The sequence below is a fragment of the Neltuma alba genome, unplaced genomic scaffold, assembly GCF_004799145.2.
Source record: "Neltuma alba isolate B1F8T4 unplaced genomic scaffold, ASM479914v2 tig00007684_pilon, whole genome shotgun sequence".
Lineage (NCBI taxonomy): Eukaryota > Viridiplantae > Streptophyta > Magnoliopsida > Fabales > Fabaceae > Neltuma > Neltuma alba.
In genome coordinates, this window is record NW_021634843.1 from 13,944 (window position 1) to 34,370 (window position 20,427).

Below are 20,427 nucleotides of genomic sequence, written 5' to 3' on the forward strand. Positions count from 1 at the left end.
TTCTTGTTTGAGTCGCCCAACTTCTTCCTCTACGTTCATGGCTTCAACAGTTTCAAGGCCTTCTCAGCACCAAAATGAGAAGATTTTTTTCCCCTCGCCCCTGATGAAGTTTCTGTCAGCTACTTATATTTCTCGTCCGTGAATATTTTTCCTGGAAAATAGGGGACATGCCACCAGTGCTGATAAGGGACCTTATGCAAATAATAAAGATGATATTGCCATTAACGTATAAAAATAATTCTAGCCAATTATGTAAGAAAGTTAATTATTACTGGGAAGCTACCGCTCATGAATTATGAATAATTCTGTTATAATTTTACAATGCACACAAAATTTGAGCATAGATATTTTGTCATAAAATTAACGAAAATAATTTTTTAAAACATAAAAAGGGATATACAAGAGTAACCTGAAAGTACCAACAAAATTAACAAAAAAGAACCAAAAATTTTTTACACCTTATAAAGTAATACATTGAAGATAAAACTTTAATAACTTTTGAAAATAACAGCATGGGTTTTATACTACAAAAATAATTCTTATATTTAGAATAAGATGATTATATAAATGTAATTTTTAGTCCCTCAATTTTGTTCTCATTTCGATTTTGGTTCTTAAGTTTTAAATCATAAGTTCTGATCTCTCAAGTTTCTTTTTATTTAAAACTTTAGTCCATATAATTTAATAAAAACTTGGACCATTTTACCACTTATGGGATCAAAATCTATGGTTTAAAACTTGAGAAACTAAAACTAAAATGAGAATAAACTTAAGGAATGCAAAATTATATTAACCATATATAATAAACAAAGAGGATTTTAGCAAACATATATAATTTAAAAAATAAAATGAATTGAGGACTGGCCTTTAAAACCAAAATACATTCTTCTATTTTCTTTTATATTTAGGAGGAAAAAAATTAAATAAGAATGCATTAATAGTCACAATTACATTGTCATGCTACACCACTAATATTTGATAATTATTAAAAATTTTAATAACAAGTAATAAGCATAAAACTTAGAAAAAATGACAGTAAAATACCATGTGAATTTCAAAAAGACAAATAAGGCACCTGAATAAGCAAAATGACAAATAGGGCACTGGGTACCAATTTGGAATTTAGATTTTTGGCCTAATGACCAAATTGCCCTGTCTGAAAATGAGAGAAAGCAAAGAGGAAGATGCTGATGAAACACGGGAAGAAGGAAAGAAGAATGTTGAAAATGCTATTATCTTATTCCTCCGCATCACTATGTAGACATTATTGCTTTGGTGGGTTTTGGTTGTGGGAAAGAGGATTTATAGTAAGAGAGGGAGTGAATGTAACATACTTTTTTTTAAAAAAAACTGCAAATCAAAATATAGATAATATTTTATTAGTAAAAAAAAAACCCCCTTTTCCACGGAGAGTTGAAAATGGGGGGGGTTACTAAGAAGGGAAAAGATGGGGGAAGGGAGTGATGTAAGTTGAAAAGAAGGGAGGAGTATTAAATGGAGCAAGAAAAAGAAAGAAAAGGAACGGATGAAGGAAGAATTTGGGGAAAAACAATAAATGAATGAAGAAAATGGGAGGAAGGATAGTTGGAAGTTGGGAGGAGTGAGTTTAAAAGAGGAGGAGACGAGACGAGACGGAGGAGGAAGAGAGATCAAAGGAAGAGAGAAGAGAGTGAGAAGCAAAGAGGGAAAGAGAGAGAAAGCTAAGTTGCAGAGCACCTGACAAGTTTTGGGGATCATTTAGGTACATAAATATACTTCTTTTTACCATATTTTCTTTATGAGTATTTCCTATATATTTAGAACTTTAAATTATTAGTATCATTATAATGTTTAGAGAAAATTTACTGTTTGGGTATAGAGTAAATATAGAGTTTTGACAATATATGACCGTAGAAATTTAAAGATCCATTATTAAGGAATTTTAATCGGTTTATTTTTGTTTAATGATTATTTTGAGAATTTTAAACTAAGATTTTAGTTGAAAAGTTTGTTATTTAGACTTGTAATATGTTTTTACCGATTAAATTTGAGTTAAATAATTTATTTGAGTTATTTAATATATTATTGAGGCTTTAATCGGTTTAAATATTGAATAAGTTAAATATATATTTTTGAAATAATTTTTGAAGGCTTGAAAAATTATAAATTGAGAATTTTGTGAAATTAAATAAAGTTACAGTTTGTTTATAATTAAATATATATATATACTTTTGTTAAATTTAAATAGCCTTATATGTAAATTATTTTTCAAAATAATATCTATTATAAATGCCTAGATTTGGGAGAGTTAATATATTTATGTAATTTTGATTTAGAGGGTAGTCTTAGAATTTTAGAGTAGCTTTGGAATAGTTTTGAGTTTATATTAATAAATATTTATGTGCAATCTTGTAGACTTCAGAATTTTGGAGTAATCTTTGTGTGAATATTTGTAAGCTAAAGAGTACCAGGTAACTCTGAAAATTCTTTCTTGTACATGTGAATTGTGTATGATTGTATTATGAATTTACTATATTTTTATATATTGAAATATAATATTGTGATTTTTCAAATAAATGTTTTGGAATGTTATTTGATTTTGTTAAGATTTATTTCTATTAATTATTATTAATATTTAAATATATTGATGGCTATGGAATTGTCATGAGTTGTTATTAAGTGGTATATAAGTTTTATTGCTATCTTATTTTTAATATATTTGCTGACGTATTTATGATGTAATATTATTGGCATCTGACATGCATTGTTGGGCTAAGGATAGAAGGAGATTGTATGGATATAAAATTACCACGTGGTATGCCATCACTCGGTGCACAGTGAATGGCACTTGTCAGGGCCCCTTCTTTCATGTTTTCCTTTGGCCGGGAATTCATTGGAGCTGTGGGACATGTGACACCTCCCTATTCACAAAGGAGGGGAGCCATAGTCCGAGCTTGAGCTCTATATCTTTGGCCAGATATATCTCTTGTATCGGTGAGCTTGGAATAATTCAATAAAATGAATTAGCTCCTATCGGACTATGTGTTAGCCTATGGCTCCAGTCAGCGGTATAAGGGTGGACGGTGATATGAGGGAGGCAGCATATTGCATTATTTTTGGATATATTGAAAAAGAAAAATGAAATTGAATTGAATGTATCAAATATGTGATTTTTAATGTATACATATATACAGACCTATAAACAGATTTTTGGTTTATCATATATGATTTGCTTGTATAGGTTAGAATTTCAGTAGTTACTGAGACGTTTGATCTCACCCCCTATATTAACAATTTTCAGGCGAAGGATCTAGTAGGAATCAAGGGAAGGCACCAACGGAGTGAGCCGTGAAGGCTTTTGTGCTCCTCAAGCACATGCTATGTTATATTTTTATTTGCCATGACTATAAGACTTCAATAGTTTATGTTGTTAAGTTATGTTAGAAATGTTTTGAAATTTTGACTTATTTGCAGTATTAAAAATATGTATGGACTTTTAAATTAAATATCTTATCGAGTATATTGATATAATTATGTGAGGTATTACAGTGAACCTGTGGGAAAGAAGTTAGTGGTGGGATTTGGATTATTCATTTTTGTGGCTGCTTCATGGTGAAATAGAAACAAGATTATTGCATTTGAGGGTTTATATTCAGTATTCAGTGAATGATGAAGCAGAAATCAGAAAACAATGGCAAGCAATTACGTAATGTAACTGCTGTCATATGCCTGCTGGTTTTTGGTAAATCCCATTACATGAATGGTAGATTTTATTATACATGTAGTTAATTATGAAAGTTAATAGTTCAATATTTATTGTGACGTACTTCAGGTGCACGTTCACTGAATGATTTATTTATGCTTACAAGTTGCCTTTCTAGTGAAAACAAGTTTACAAAACCCATTGAAGAAGTAGTCACTTTCACTATAAAAGTTGTAAATCACATTATGTGTTTTGTAAAATTCAGCGTGAAATTTTGTTGGTGGTGAAAAGTAAGTTACTCATCCCCCAAAAATATGTTGCAAAACCTATTAACAAAGCGGTCACTTTTACTACAAAAGTTGTAAATCCCAATATATGTTTTGTAAAATTCAACGTGAAATTTTATTAGTTTTTAGAAACAAGTTGCCCATCCCTTGAAAACTGGTTACAAAAGCCATTTAAGAAGTGGTTACAAAAGCCATTTAAGAAATGGTCATTTTCACTATAAAAGTTGTAAATCTCACTGTGTGTTTTGTAAAATTCAGCGTGAAATTTTATTGGTTTTTAGAAACAAGTTGCCAATCCTTTGAAAACATGTTGCAAAACCCATTGAAGAAGTGATCATTTTCACTACGAAAGTTGTAAATCTCACTATGTGTTTTGTCAAATTTAGCATGAAATTTTATTAGTTTTTAGAAACAAGTTGCCCATCCCCTGAAAACAAGTTGCAAAACCCATTGAATAAGTGGTCATTTTCACTACGGAAATTGTAAATCCCACTATATGTTTTGTCAAATTTAGCGTGGAATTTTATTAGTTTTTACAAACAAGTTGTTTATCTCCTGAAAACAGGTTGCAAAACCCATTAACAAAGTGGTCACTTTCACTATGAAAGTTGTAAATCACAATATGTGTTTTATAAAATTCAGGACAAATGGTTTAATAATACTAGAAAACCAGACAGCTTCACATTCTCTGAAAATGGTTTTATGCGAAGAACAAAGACAGAACCAAAAAAAGGAATGCTAGGCAATAACATTTTAAGCTGTGGGAACCTATCGAAAATGCTCTATGAAAAATAATATTTAAGCTTCCTACTCGTTTATCACAATTGATGTTACTTCAGCGACCTCTTCGACAGCGACAATCTCAGGGAGTACGAGTTCTTTCAGATAGGGCAATGTATTAACTTTCATAATTAACTATATGTATAATAAAATCTACCATTCACGTAATGAGATTTACCAAAAACCAGCAGGCATATGACAGCAGTTACGTTACGTAATTGCTTGCCATTGTTTTCTGATTTCTGCTTCATCATTCACCGAATACTGAATATAAACGCTCAAATGCAATAATCCTGTTCCTATTTCACCATGAAGCAGCCACAAAAATGAATAATCTAAATCCCGTCATCAACTTCTTTCCCACAGGTTCACTCCCTCTCTTACTACAAATCTTCTTTCCCACAACCAAAACCCACCAAATCAACAATGTCTACAGAATGGTGATGCAGAGGAGTAAGATAATAGCATTTTCAACATTCTTCTTTCTTTCTCCCCGTGTTTCATCAGCGTCTTCCTCTTTACTTTCTCTCACTTTCAGACAGGGCAATTTGGTAATTAGGCTAAAAATCTAAATTCCAAATTGATACCTAGTGCCCTATTTGTCATTTTGCTTATCCAAGTGCCTTATTTATCTTTTTGAAATTCACATGGTATTTTGCTGTCATTTTCCCTAAAACTTATTATTGAAACATATTACAAAAACCTGTTATTAAATATTTTTTACTTGTCACTGACTTCTAGGTGATCAGATCACTTTCTTAGAACCTTGAAGGGAGCTCGCATTTAGCTAACCTGCCTCGCAGACTCGCCAGCCTTCATTTCTTCAAACAAAAAAAAGTTTACATTCTCACGTATTTTAATTTTTAAATTAAATTACAAACTTTTATAGACTAACTTCTTCTTATTTTTATATTTTTATATAATTAAATAATTAAATTAATCTAAAAACTTGAAATATAAACATATAGGAGTAATTTATAACATCATCTTAATTTTTTTGGGATTTAGAGTGAAATTTGGGCCTTCAAGAAGGATAAAGGCTTAATTAGCAGGTCTAACTAGAAAGGCCATGAAAAAAAAAGGAATCAAAATATTCTCTTTTTAAAACATTATTTAGAAAAATTATCAATTGAGTAGATAATAAGTATCACAAATGACTATATAATCAAGAAAAGATAATGCAAAATATACAGATACACACACGAATATCTAAAAGTAAATTAAAGGGTATTGAAATATAAAATATGTGTGTGTGTGTGTGTAAAATTTAGAAAAGTCCGGATAAGATAAGATATCTTGATTCTTATGTTATCTTGAAATTCATCTAAGAGGTTTTTTTCCCCTAAAAAAATAATAAGATAAGATACGTTAGTTTGAATTTTAAAAATTTTCTTAGTAAGTTAAATATATACTCTCCGGTCCTTAATATAAGACCCATTTAACTAATTTAATTAGATTAAAGAAATTAGGTAAGTTAATTATAAGAAATATGACACATTTTCCCTAAAACACCATAATCATCTTTCTTAATACTCTCTCTCCCTTTTCTACTTGATTATGATTGAGAAAATATCCATAAGAGTAATTTTAAAAAAATTAATAAATATGATAAATTGGTCTTATATTTAGGACCAAAACCAACTCAACAATTGAATCTTATATTAAGGATCGGAGGAGTATATGTTAGTTTAAATCTTAAAAGTTATATTAGTAACCTAAACCTAGTCTCAAACTTCTTTCATTCAGTATTTTCTTCTTTCGTTGTGGCCAGACTGCCATTGAAGATTTTAGAGTGACTTTTGTTAGAGCACCAATTAACTCTCTTCTTATTTGTCTCATTTATCGAGACTATCAGTAAGCTTTGTGAAAATCTCAGAATGAAAATTTAGTTAACAATTGATATATAGGAATTTTGGCCTTTATGCAACTGCTCGATGGAACAATTATTTCATCAAAATACTGTATGAGGTAAACTAAATTGTTTAGCCTTTATTATGCTAACAATTTGGTCTATGAATTGTGCAAGATCCATTATGTTGAGAAGTAGTTGTTTAAACTAATTAAATGATAATTAAGATTGACTGCCTAATTGTTATTAAGGGAGGATGTTTTGTGATAGTGAAATGATATTTGTGACCACGTGGCCTGACCGCCATATGGAGTTCTATGGTTAGCCACTTTCTTTTGCTGGGGTAGCATCCCTCAGGCTTGCGACACTAGTGGTTCATACCCAGACAACATTCTTGGGGGTAGCATCCCCTACTAGAGGAACTCGTGGCCCCTATGTGCTTTGCCAACTTTGGTCGATCCACATCACACTAGTGGGTAGCAATCAGCCCATGGGTTTACGTCGGCGAGAATAAAGAGGAGATAAGGTTGGAACTAATAATAAACTAGAATGTGAAATTTCATGACTTGTATAAATTGTTATCTTGTTATACCTTGAATTGTTATAATTATAGCTGTATTGTTGGAATAAACACATTGTGATACACTTGAACTGTTGATCTAATCATCTAGCTATCTGCTTGAATAATGAGTTCCACTTGGCCTCTTAAAAGTGATGTTGGTAGGTAAATTGGATGGAAATTGAGTTACTGGGACGTTTTGTTTTACTCTATTACTTTTATCACATTTCAATTGAGAGTAGCAAAGGAGGTATAGCAAGAAAAGTTCCGGAGGCGTGAGGCTACTCTCATGAGTAGTTAGTCTTCCATAATTATTATACTTTGATTTATTGTTAATTACCACTCAAGACATTTAGACTTGTTTCCATTCATTTAGTTACTTGAGGGAATTGCATTTATTATGACTTTATCGTTACTGAATTGGATTGTACTTGATTAATAGGCTTAAAACTATTGGATTTGTTGTTGATGTTATTTTATTTATTTGTGGATCCACAAGAATGTAAACATTTTCATTTAAATAAGTGGAATTTTTCTTTTGAGGTAGTGGCCTGAAGCCACTTTATGAATAGTGAACATGATATAGCTATGTCTATCAAGTGCATATGGTTCTTTCTACAATCATGTTAGGTAAGCAGCATCCCTTCCTAACATGGTTAAGGTAGTAATAAATTATTGTTGAAGGGCAGTATCCTCTTTCTTAGAGCTTATCTAATTTCTTATTGGTAATGGATGACAGATACCTTTTTAATAACCATGATAGATTAGTGTTTAAATTGTTCTTTTTCTATTATGGTTATTGTTTTAGAAAGAAAATTTCCGGTTTGTTTCATTTATTATTGGCACATCAGAATGATTATGTGTAGGGCTAAGTTCAATGTTTTCAAGGTAGGAGGTTTCATAATTCATTTTTAATAGTTATTTTATTAGTATAAAAATGATAAAATAATAAGAAATAAGAAATCAAATTTAGAATCAACAAAATACAAATCTATATGTAAATTGAGTGAAAATAATAAATTTTTTCTCATTAAAATTAAAAAAAAAAAAAAGCAGGCTAGCCCGTCATGTGCTGCGGGTTGAAAAGGTTTGTATCCAAACAGTTCTTATTTTTTTCAACCGGACTCAATCCATATTACCGGATTCATTAGAACATAATAATAATTCTTCCTTAATTTAATGAATTTTGTCAATTTTCATAAAATTAATTATTTAATTTTATATTTAAAATTAAATCGAGTGTTAGAAAATGCTTAAATTTTCTATGTATATGAATATAATTCCCTCCCATTCCACGCGGGCTGCCGGGCTCCTATCTCCACCAATTTAGAACCAGAGTTGCTAATATGATCTGTTTGAAGGAGAGAGGTCTTAAGAGCTAGGACAGATTCTTGTGAAGCTGTTTCTATTTATTATTTATAAGTTATTTATATCCCAAATTCATAAATTAATAATTAAATTAATACTTTTTTCACATTCACTCTTATTAATGAGATGTTATTAAAAATATGTCTTATATTTTTTTACCTAATTAATTTATCTCTGTCTATATTTATTAAGTCAATAAGAATAAAATTAGAAAAAACTCACTAATAATAACTTATACTTAGAAACAAACTTTTTTTTTGGCATTATAAGGGGAAAAAATCCTTTTTTTATTCTGAAAAAGAAGGTTCCCCCAGAGATCAACATGACCTGCCTCAATTTCGTTTGGATGCAAATACATGGAGCAGAAGAACCTTCTTATTGGGATCAAACGAGTGAATGCGTTATTCCACACAGAGAGAGAGAGAGAGGGTTGAGAGCAGAGCACACTATCAAAGTGGACTTTTACGCCATGTTGATGTTTGTTGACAGTTGTTTGTCCTCTTTTCTATAAATTTTCAGGAGGCAAACAAACAAAGAGAATAGCTATCGTCGCTCTGTTTGTTTGTGATTGGTCATCGGTAAGTTCAGTTTTAACTGAAGTTGACCAAGTCTCCCTAAGCCTAAGCTTATCTCATGGCTGTCAATCACTCCCCACCTGGGAGACGCCACTGTGGACTGAAGAGAGGATAAATATCATTTGGGGTGAGAATCCGATTCGCCAGCTCTTCAATTTTTGAAGAATCTCCATGGATGATGATCAGAGTGTGGATTGGTCTTGTCTTCCGGAGGAACTATGGCTGATGATCGGAAAATGCTTCACCAGTAATATCGACCTTCTCCGATTTCGCTCTATCTGCAAGTCATGGCGTCGTTCCTCTCTTATTCCCCCTCTCGCAGTTCCTCCTATCTTCACCCCAACAATCGCCGCCTCTTCTGGCCAACTCTTACTCACCCCCACAACAATCTACCGTCTCGAACCTTCCGATCTCTCCAAAGCTCTTTCAACTTCTTCTTCCTCCAAAGCCTGGTTGATCAAGGTTGACGAATCCAGCTATCGCCGGCTCTGTCTCTTGGACCCTTGCACAAACAATCGACTCTCCCACTTCCGTTCGTGGTACCCTTTTAACTCTTTCCCTAAGGGGTTGAATCTATTGAACTTTCGATTCGTCGAACTGGTCAAAGCATATTCTATCTCATTAGATGGTTCTGGTTTGACGTTTCGTCGTTTCCATCACGAGATCAGTGGGAAAGTAGTAACGTTCCCCAATTTTGCTGGGACCCAGTTGGAGAATTGCAAGTTCTTTTATGTACATAGGGATGGAAAACTAGGGTTTTCAAAAATTGGGGATGATGAATGGACTCTTGTGGATGATAAGAACTCCTATTACGATGACATAATTGTTCATAAGGGTCAGCTCTATGTAGTAGATAGATGGGGAACCATTTCCTGGATTGACTGTTCTTCTTCTTCCTTAAAGTTGGTTCAATTTTCTCCTCCATTGTGTGGTTTGGGTAAGAAGAAGCATTTGGTAGAATCATGTGGGAGTCTATATGTTGTTGACATGTATGCTGAAGGAGATCCTAACAACTCCAGAGGAACGTACTATGAGGTGGTTGATTTGAAAGTATACAAGCTTGATGAAGAATGGGGTAGATGGTTGGATGTGAAAAGCTTGGATGAGCGTGTGTTTGTTTTGGGTAAAGACTGTAATTTCTCTCTTTCAGCTCGAGACTACCATGGATGTGAAGAGAATTGCATCTACTTCTGTTACAGAGGCTGTGCTTCTATGTTCAACTTAGGAACTTCTACATTTTGCTCTCCCAAGGTCTTCTGGCCTTGCCCAACTCTGTTCAACTATGGTGGATGTGTTTGAGAAAAGTTCTTCGTGAACTCCATTGGTCTTATAGTCTTCCTCCTCAATAAGAACTTTGTTGCAGGGGATCATTTTTCTTGGGGGCTGTAGTTTGGATTCCGGAGAGGAACCGAATGAGGAAAAATGACAATAGGTTCAAGTTAAAAGCTTGGACAATATAGGGCTAAGTGCGTTGGTGATGGTCGCACTTGAAGAGTTTCGTGGATGCATGCAAGAATAATAGCATTTAATGCGCAGAAGATATATCATCCTTTTAGACTTTTTATTTGTATCGATTTTAGATTTGTCTGTGTGTGTGTGTAATGGTTTGGATCTTAATTTTTTAAATATTAATGACAATGGTTTTTTAGTGCATCATTGTAATTGTAACTGTACTCCTATACAATAAAACTAGTTTTTGACCCCATGCATCATATGATTGAAACCTCCGAACATTATGAGGAAAAAACAACCGAAAGTGTAGTAATGCAAGAAAAGGAAGTAATTCAATTAAATGTGAAAAACTATGATCTTACATGTTGCTCCTAACATGATTTGGTCATCCTACAAAGGTAAGTGGGTGTTTGGTAATCACAAAAAATAGTTTTAAAAGGTTTTTTCATATAAGTTAAGATAAAATTCTTCTCATATACTTAGGGTATGTTTGGACTAGAGGCGGTAAAATTGACTTTTATTTTAATTGATTTTTGTAAACTTAAGTTAGGATAAAGTCAGTTTGTGTAATATAATTTATATTTGGATTGACGTTTATAAAAAGTTAGTTTAAAAGGTTGAAACTTGTTTAGATAGATAATGAAAAAGTAAGTTTAGATATAAAATGACTAAAAATGACATAAGTTTTGTTAAATAATTATGTATATAATGTGATAATTCTAAGAAAAATATTAAAATTAAAATTATAAAGATAGTCAATATAAAGGTCTCAATCTATTTTGTATATAATATTTATCTATTTTGTTCCCAAATAATTTTTATGGTGATTACACACTAAGGAGTTTTTATTGATGAGTAGTTTTAATGCATATGATTAACAATTATATTTTAGGCAAGACATCATCAATTTATTATAAATAGCTAATTTCACTAATTTTTTAATATCCCCAAATTAGATATTTAGTTCTTATATTAAGGATAGATAATACTCATTTGGTCCTATTTATAAGGCAGAAAGAAAAGACTTTTCTTAGTTCTGTTTATAAGTCAATTCATTAAATTTTTAGCATGAATTTACTATTTTTTTTATTTATTATACTGTAAATAGTTTTTTTTAAATATGCATACATTAAATAGGAATAAAATTAAAAAGTTGTTATATTTAATGCAATTTAAGATTTTTTTTAGTTTGTATGAAACATATTAAAAGTATCTTATAAATAGAACCAGAGAAATATCAAATTATTAAATTTGTTAGGAGTAATTTTGTCCCTTTCTCATTGTCATATTTTCTCTTTCCACGGTGCGTTAGTAAATCTCCTTGGATTTTTTTGGACCAAAAAAAAAAAATCTCCTTGGATTTGCTTCAGCATTGAAATGGCATTTTACGCCAAAGCTCATTTAGATAAAAGCTGGCCCAAACGTGTTGAAGCCTCCACCTGCCAAGAACGTACGTTTGCCTTCTGAGGCACGTTTTGAAAACGTGAATCCAAACACCATGTTATTTGATATATTATAAAATTACATTTAAAATTATGATTTGATTTTTTTCCTAATACTCTTTTTAAGTGTGAATGTATATTAATCGTTTGCATAAAATATAAATGTGTGACGCTGGTGTGGCAGGGAGAGTGGGAATTATTATTTGTTGCCCTCAGTCTCTTGAATTACTTGTGCGCTATTCTGGCTTGTACTACTTAAAAAAAACCAAGCAATTATATAACATTACTTTTTATACTCAATATAAGAGCTAGTGAAGAATTAAATTTGATCTTAATTTTAAAATCAAAATTTTATTATATTTTTTTTTCAAATTTATAATTTTTCTTCAAAATATCCTTATCAATTGTACATATCTTAATATTTTTAAATTGATGATTTAACACTTGTATTGAGCTTCGGAGCTAGCGGTTGCATGGGTTCTAACGTGGTTGGGCTAAGAGCACGCTTGTGTTTTTAAACTCGATAAAGTGACAATAGAGAAGTCGCATGAATGGCTCTATGTGAATAAGAGGATAAACAAAAGAACTAGGTCTCTGTTTTAATAAACAAGAAAAAAATTATAATTGGAAATTATTATCATCGGGAACAAAATGAAAAAGGGGCGGTCAAAATTTTGTAGAATAGTTTGATCTGCAAGTTACAAATTATAACAAAGGTTTTGGGTGCCATAAAACTGAGGTTTTTATCAAAATACTACACTGTAGAAGCTATTTACAAATATGCTGTATTTTTGAGAAACTGGCAAAAACTGGTTGTGATGAACTTCCACGATATCTAGTTTTTTAAAATTAAAAAGATGGACTTGTTCCACGCTCTTTCTTTTATTATTAAAAAACTCTTTTTTATTTTTGGAGAATATTACAACTATAGCCTCGATTTCATCAGCACATCCCCATGCCTTTTGAATTTTAAAAGAAATTACAATTAAATGAATTATTTATCCGATTCCTTCGTATCCACTCCTTCCACTTTAATTTTTTTTATTCTATATCTCTTTCTAATTAGGAAAAAAAAACTTAGGTCAAGTACCTTATATTAATTATGTTAAGTTTTTCAATCATATATATCCATGTGTTCTTTTTTTGTTTTATATTGATTTATAATTAAATGTTATTTAATGCTAATATTTTAAAAATAGGACACATAGTCATGTGTAATTAGAAAATTTAATATCATAAATATAATAAACTTGATGTAAGTATTGTCATTAGAAAAAAATATGAGTAGATTTTATAAAAAGGTTACTTTCTATTCTGATATTTAAATTTAAAAAAATATATGTGAATTAAATAAATATAAAATATTTGTAGATACACTTATCTAATATACACACTCCTCTTATTAATAATTTCGAGGGTTACTTGCTTGTAACAAATTCAGAGCATTACTTATAATATCTGAAAAAAAATTATATTTTTATAAATATAATAGAAGATTATTCATATTTATAAATTCAAAGATTACTAATTTGTTATATTTTATAATTAAAAATGATTGCAAATATATATGTTTATATTTTGAAATGTTGAATTTTGTATCTTTGAAGAGCTCCAAAATTTTATGAGAGATCCTCAGATGACATTGCGCTGTGTCCACCACCCTACATTTTCAATTTGAATCGTACATCCGATTCTGCTGTTTCCTTCCTCTTCCCTATTTCGGTATTTCCCATTCTTTGCTTAGGGGTTTTCCTGATCTCAATCATGGCGGAAGACTCCGTACCACCGCCTCCATCTTCATCTTCCTCTTCTGCTCCTCTTGGCTCCTCCGTGATCTCGATAGTCAACAAGCTTCAGGATATCTTCGCTCGGGTCGGGAGCCAGTCCACCATCGATCTTCCCCAAGTCGCCGTTGTTGGCAGCCAGAGTAGTGGCAAGTCCAGTGTCCTCGAGGCTCTTGTCGGCCGCGACTTCTTGCCTAGGGGTAATGATATTTGCACCAGGAGGCCTCTGGTGCTGCAGCTCGTGCAGACTAAGAGGAAGCCCGATGGCACTGAAGAGGAGTACGGGGAGTTCCTCCACTTGCCCGGCAAGAGGTTCTACGATTTCTCCGAGATTCGAAGGGAGATTCAGGTTCATCATCATATGTAAAAGTTGTATACTTTTTTTTTTTTCCCGGTTTGTTTTAGACCGGCGGTGCTAAAATATGAGGTTGCTTCTGTTTAGTCGCTGGGAAATAAATAAGTTTCAGTGTAGGATGTTAGGTGGAACTGAATTTTTTAGCATTACAAGCTACGATTTACTGTTTAGGAGATAGAATTTGTTGTTATTCGATTTGAGAAGTTTGTTCCTTAATGAGTTTAGGTGCTTCCGGACCTGGAGTGTAGTTTGACGCTCTCTTTAAGTTATGATCGTGCGTAGTTTTGTTCATCTTACATTACATCTTACAATTATGAATTATAGTTTGTTCCTCTGGAGTGAAATTGAATTTGCATTGGCTATGATAGTGAGGAAAGAGTTTTTTTCCATCTTCAATGCCAATCGCACAGTCCCCATTTCACGCGTTATGACAGCTCAACATGTTTTGCCCCTTGGTCTGGCTGCATGAAAGTGGAATATGTATAATTTGGTTAGAGACAAGCTTGTGGGGGGGGGGGGGGATACGAAATAGGAGTTTTTCAATTCTTAAGTATCTGGGCTTGTTTTTATAATATTCTTTACTTGATTTCAGACTAGCTATCCCCAGGCCCTAACATATGCACTTAAAAATTTATATTGGAAATCATAATATCCTTATATTCATGGATGAGAAAACTGTGATAGTTTATGCCTCAACTTTATGTTGAAGTAGCTCTCCGGATAATTCATTTTGTTTGATAGTAACTTCTTTTTCTTTTTCTTTTTTTAAAGGCTCAGCTTTCCCTGTGCTGCTTATATAATGGAGCTATTAGATAATCCTATTGTTGCATGACTTTGGACTGAGCTGAAGCCTTGTTTATGGCTTTCCTATGTGTTTGGTGCAGTTTAACTTTATGGTTTCACTGTGGAATGGAGAAATCCATACCTCAAAATTGTAGATACTGTTATATCTTTCAACCATGATTATCGTCTATATTCCAAGAAAAGGTTAGCTTGAGTGAGATTTATGCTAAACCAAATGTCTAGTCTTGGAATTGACCAGAACTCCGGCTAGGTGTAGACAATTTGATACTGATCATTGCGTGTTCATGGATATCTAGCTGAAAGTTGGTTTCATTAATTTATGGCATCCAATATTCTATCATGTAGTGGTGACAGTTTATTTTAGAGGTTTAATAATACCCGAGTTAAAGATATACGTTCTTGATTCTTGTTCAATGGGTTTCATGGTTCAGATTATTTGCATGTCATAACATTTGTCACTCAAATTTTAATGCACTAATTAGGTAGCATTAGTTTAGTCCCTAATTGACTTGGTTATTTTCTTAATTGTTTAACATTATATTCAATTCAATGTAGGCTGAAACTGACAGGGAAGCAGGAGGGAATAAAGGTGTCTCCGACAAACAGATACGTCTCAAGATTTTTTCACCAAATGTTCTCGATATTACACTTGTGGATCTACCTGGGATTACAAAGGTTCCTGTTGGAGACCAGCCTTCTGATATTGAAGCTCGAATCAGAACAATGATTATGTCATACATTAAAACTCCCACGTGTCTTATTCTTGCTGTCACACCAGCTAATTCAGATTTGGCCAACTCAGATGCTCTTCAAATGGCAGGAGTTGCTGATCCTGATGGCGAGTTCTTGATTTCATATGCCTAAAACAATGGTCTTTTTATCTTATCTATCCAGTTGGTTTTTACAAATTCATTTTTCTATTTCAGGCAACAGAACAATAGGAGTAATCACAAAGGTACACTATACTCTGCCTATGGATTCATTAGTTTTTTCCGTTCTTTCTTTCCTTGTTTTATATTTTCTGTTTCCCTTTCTGATTAATTTTGCAAATATTCCTTGAAAATAGTTGGATATCATGGACAGAGGCACTGATGCCCGGAATCTGTTACTTGGGAAAGTCATTCCCCTCCGACTTGGTTATGTGGGTGTTGTTAATCGTAGTCAGGAGGTAATGATATTTTACTTTGATTAACATGGTTCTTAAGGTTACCCAAGTTTTGCTTCAGCATGTATTCTGGTAGATTTTTTGTTGGAAAGTGATCACTGGCTATGATTCATAAGAACGCTGTTACAAACAAATTTGCGTCTATTTCTCGTAGATTGGTAGTTGAATCTAGGACCTATACCCAACTTTGCATATGTTGGTTACTTGTGCTGCTTGAAGGTCAACATGTGATGCTGAAACCTGATTTGTCTGTTGTTTTATTCATTCAGGATATCCTAATGAACCGAAGTATAAAAGATGCCCTTGTTGCTGAAGAGAAATTCTTTCGTAGTCGTCCAGTAAGCATTAGCATTGATTTGTTAAATTCAAGACTTCTGTCTATCTATATATTATTTATTAGTTTGTGCTGTCCTCAGATATACAGCGGTCTAGCAGAGAGCTGTGGTGTTCCTCAGTTGGCAAAGAAATTAAATCAGGTAAAGATTTGGCAACATTGGCTGCCTACATTTTCTTTTATTATTCATTTTTCTGTTTCATAGTTCCAACTACAGCTTTTGCTCACTCATGCTGTGGCACAGACCCTCTGTCCCCAAACATTCTCCTTTTTACACTGTGATGTCTAGACTTTTCCTGTCAATACGTGCGTGAGACTAAGTACTTTCTTCCTTGGTGTCTCATGATGTTATCTTTTACTTTTACAGAGAAGAGAGAGAAGAAAAAGTCAAAGGCTTGCTTCTAATTCCTTCAACTTATATTTGCAATGCCTTAGGAAATATTCTTTTAACTGTTTCTATTATTCATTGAATAAAGAAAAAGGCAAAGGAGAAGAGGGAGAGATGAAATGAAGAACTTTATTGGCGGCTTTATTCTATGCCTAAAATTGTTGCTTTAGGCTTATTCAATTAAACGATGATGATCAATTTCATAACTTTCTCAAAGCAATGCATGTCATGTAAATGTTGAAGAGGGAAAAGAGGTAGGAGATTATAGGGAATATACAATAGGAGGAGATACAATCTTTGATACTTCTTAGAAAGTAAAGCATTTATATGCTTTGAACATTTCAGTATGGTAGTTTGGGACTGTCAAACTAAAGCATGTCAACTGCTTCTTACATCTACTTGCAGATTCTAGCCCAGCATATAAAGGCTGTTCTGCCAGGGCTGAGAGCTCGTATAAGCTCTCAACTGGTATCTGTTGCAAAGGAACATGCAGGCTATGGAGAGATCACGGAGTCCAAGGCATGTATCAGTATTTGGTTACGTCCCTATGACATTTTAAATATACTTTATAATTGTTGCTGTAACTAAAAAGCAATATATCATCTAACTTGGCTGGGGACTTACCTTATTCTATTTATAATTATAATCCTTTATCTTAACAGGCTGGTCAAGGTGCTCTTCTCCTAAATATTCTTTCAAAATATTCTGAAGGTACCTAACTATCCCTGTTGTCTGGTCTGTCGTCTCCTCTTTAATCCTTTTGTTGTGAACTTAGCTATTTCTCTTCTCTTATATTTGTCAAGCATGTAATTCACAATTTTTTTTTTGGTGAACAGCATTTTCCTCCATGGTAGAGGGAAAGAATGAGGAGATGTCAACATCTGAATTATCTGGTGGAGCAAGAATTCATTATATTTTTCAGAATATATTTGTGAAGAGTTTAGAGGTATATATTTTTGTATATTACATTGTCTTCTATATTTTTTAAGGAAATCATTTCTTTTTTCTTTTTCTTTTTGAATGAAAAAAGGTGTGTTACTGCTGGGTTGTAAAAGGGCAGGTGGATGCATGACCCATTCCTTTCTTTCCACCTATACTTTATCCTTCGATTTGAGTGTTAGCTAATCCAACCATTAGCTGATTACATGAATTACTGCAACACAACCTGCAGACATATTTCTATCTGGAAATGCAGCCACATTTCTTTGAAGCTTGTTTGTCTGCGGAGATGTAACTTTGTATCTTGCAGGAGGTGGATCCATGTGAGGACTTGACTGATGATGATATTCGAACTGCTATACAGAATGCGACTGGGCCTAAATCAGCATTATTTGTTCCAGAAGTAGGTCTTTCACCATCTTTTTTATATGATATAGCTGAATCCAAATTGTGCACTAATGTAAGTTTTTCCACAACTCAAGAATATCAGTGCTTGTATTTCTGTTAAATTAGGTACCATTTGAAGTCCTTGTGCGAAGGCAAATAGCTCGTCTATTAGATCCAAGCCTTCAGTGTGCAAGGTTTATATACGATGAGTTGATGAAGGTAGGGTCTTATAGTCCTCTCTATGGTCTCACCTGATTGCATTGCCGTCATATCTGTATCTCTTAACTATGATTGTTTGTCTTCAGATCAGCCATCGCTGCATGGTCACTGAACTGCAGCGGTTCCCATTTTTGAGAAAGCGCATGGATGAAGTGATTGGGAACTTCCTGCGAGAAGGTCTTGAACCCTCAGAGAATATGATTGGACACATTATAGAAATGGAGGTGAGATGAAATTTAACTTATATTTTGTGTTTTGTCCGATCTCCTCTTTCTATTGCATGGTAATTTTAATTCGGCTAATTTATAAGGCTAAAATAATTCCACTAGATGACTAGAACAGTGATAAAAGTGGTTGCTGAAATTTGACATCATTAACAGCTGGACTTTACATATGTTTTCAACGGTGATATTGCGGTCTTGACTAATCTGTCCAATGCTCTTTGGTTCTGATTCCTCATCTCATTATCAATTTTTGGTCAAGGTAGAATCAGTCAGCCATTGTCACGGGAGAATATAGGTGTTGTTGATGTTATTTTATTTTTCGTCAACATTCATCTAGGTGGTGTTTTGTTTTATTAATGCCTAGTATTTATTCTTTTTTTTTCTCTTATTTTTACTTGCAATGCTGACATTTTCTGGGGAAATGATAAGTTTCTAATGTTTTTGTTTTGGTGCGCACGTGCATGTGCTCTGCCTACGCTTGCTCATTGGTGATCAAGCTTGGCTTACCTTGTTAGGGCATTGCTGGAAGATGCTCTTTCTCTGGGGAAAAATGATGATCACTTAAAATAACATGCTCCATGTTAATTTTAAATTCTGATGATCAGTCTATTCAAGTAAATTTCACATTCTCTAATTTAAATTTACTTGAATTTTCAGATGGACTACATAAACACTTCCCACCAAAATTTTATTGGTGGAAGCAAGGCATTGGAGATTGCTGTGCAACAGACCAAGTCTTCCAGGGTTCCCCTGCCGGCCAGGCCAAAGGTATTGTACGTAGTGCTGTGCAATCATTCAGATGCTTGTTTCCTATGCCGGTTATGGATGCTTATTTATTCTTTCCATTCTTTACTTTTTCTAAATACAACAACAACAAAGCCTACCTCCGAATCACTTCTAACTTGTGTCTCTTGTCAAAATTGAAATGCATATATTTTGTCTTGCTCTTATGCAGAAACCTCTGGCTTCAGGGTTTTCCTCCATATCTCAAGCTTAGAGTTAATCCCTTCTCTTGACTCAGCCAAAAAGACTATATTATTAGGAAAAAGCATGCACTTAGAGATTTCTTCTTTAATTAGCTCAGTTCATGTAGAACTAGGTTAAACAATTAAGGGCTCAAAGATGATTCCTGACTTCACATTTTCTAAATAAATTAAATTTTTTATTTTGTTATAGGATGGTATGGAATCTGATAAGGGATCAGCCTCTGAAAGAAGTATGAAGTCTCGGGGATTTATTGCAAGGCAAGTAAATGGAGTAGTGGCTGATCAGGTATGTGGTTGTATCTTGTTAAGCTGATGAGAATTTAATCAAAGATCATTTCAATGTTATTATCGTAATGTTATCGCATCAACCTGTTTGATTAATATAAACAAACAAACAGGGTGGTCGTGCTGCATCAGAGCTTGACAAAGTTGCAACCTCTGGTAATTTGTTTCTTCTATTTAATATTCATGTTTTTTTATGCATTTGCTTCTGTACTTTTTATTTGTTTATATGTATGTTTATTTTCTGTCCTATCTTTAATCATGCATGTTTTGGATGTATCAACAAGCATCATTACTAGTCTGAGTTGAAATGTTTAAATTCTTGAAAACTTGATATCTTTTCAGGAAACACCGGTGCAGCAACTTGGGGATCTCATCTATTTTTGGTGGAAGTGATAGCCGTGTGCCTATAAAGGAGATTGCATTGAGTAAACCGCACAATGAACCAGTTAACACTCATAGCATGGAACAATCGTTCTCTATGATCCATCTGAGAGAGGTATGTTGGTGACACATTTATTATCAGCTGAACAATATATTTATTGGTTATATGATTTAGATGCCTC

The 20,427-nt window shown here is 33.1% G+C and overlaps 2 protein-coding genes across 2 annotated transcripts; both read left to right on the forward strand.

Moving 5' to 3' along the window:
- Positions 1-9,209: 9,209 nt before the first annotated feature.
- Positions 9,210-10,812, forward strand: LOC114753080 (F-box protein At2g26160-like). The gene has a single exon (XM_028941745.1). It carries the CDS (start codon positions 9,272-9,274, stop codon positions 10,397-10,399), a length of 1,128 nt encoding a protein of 375 aa, XP_028797578.1. The 5' UTR covers positions 9,210-9,271; the 3' UTR covers positions 10,400-10,812.
- A 2,859-nt stretch (positions 10,813-13,671) lies between these two features.
- LOC114753082 (dynamin-related protein 3A) lies at positions 13,672-20,274 on the forward strand. Its single transcript, XM_028941746.1, has 16 exons — positions 13,672-14,127; positions 15,493-15,775; positions 15,864-15,892; positions 16,004-16,105; positions 16,372-16,440; positions 16,519-16,578; positions 17,230-17,343; positions 17,487-17,535; positions 17,661-17,770; positions 18,074-18,166; positions 18,277-18,369; positions 18,456-18,593; positions 19,251-19,361; positions 19,770-19,865; positions 19,978-20,020; positions 20,207-20,274. The coding sequence occupies exons 1-16, from the start codon at positions 13,759-13,761 to the stop codon at positions 20,272-20,274; spliced, it is 1,827 nt and encodes a 608-aa protein (XP_028797579.1). The 5' UTR covers positions 13,672-13,758.
- The last annotated feature ends 153 nt before the right edge of the window (positions 20,275-20,427 follow it).

Coding starts and splice junctions, on each gene's coding strand:
- LOC114753082 (XM_028941746.1), top strand. CDS start 13,759: ATGGCGGAAGACTCCGTACCACCGCCTCCATCTTCATCTTCCTCTTCT. Junction 17,536..17,660: donor TCTTTCAAAATATTCTGAAG/GTACCTAACTAT, acceptor TTTGGTGAACAG/CATTTTCCTCCATGGTAGAG. Junction 18,370..18,455: donor TATACGATGAGTTGATGAAG/GTAGGGTCTTAT, acceptor GTTTGTCTTCAG/ATCAGCCATCGCTGCATGGT.
- LOC114753080 (XM_028941745.1), top strand. CDS start 9,272: ATGGATGATGATCAGAGTGTGGATTGGTCTTGTCTTCCGGAGGAACTA.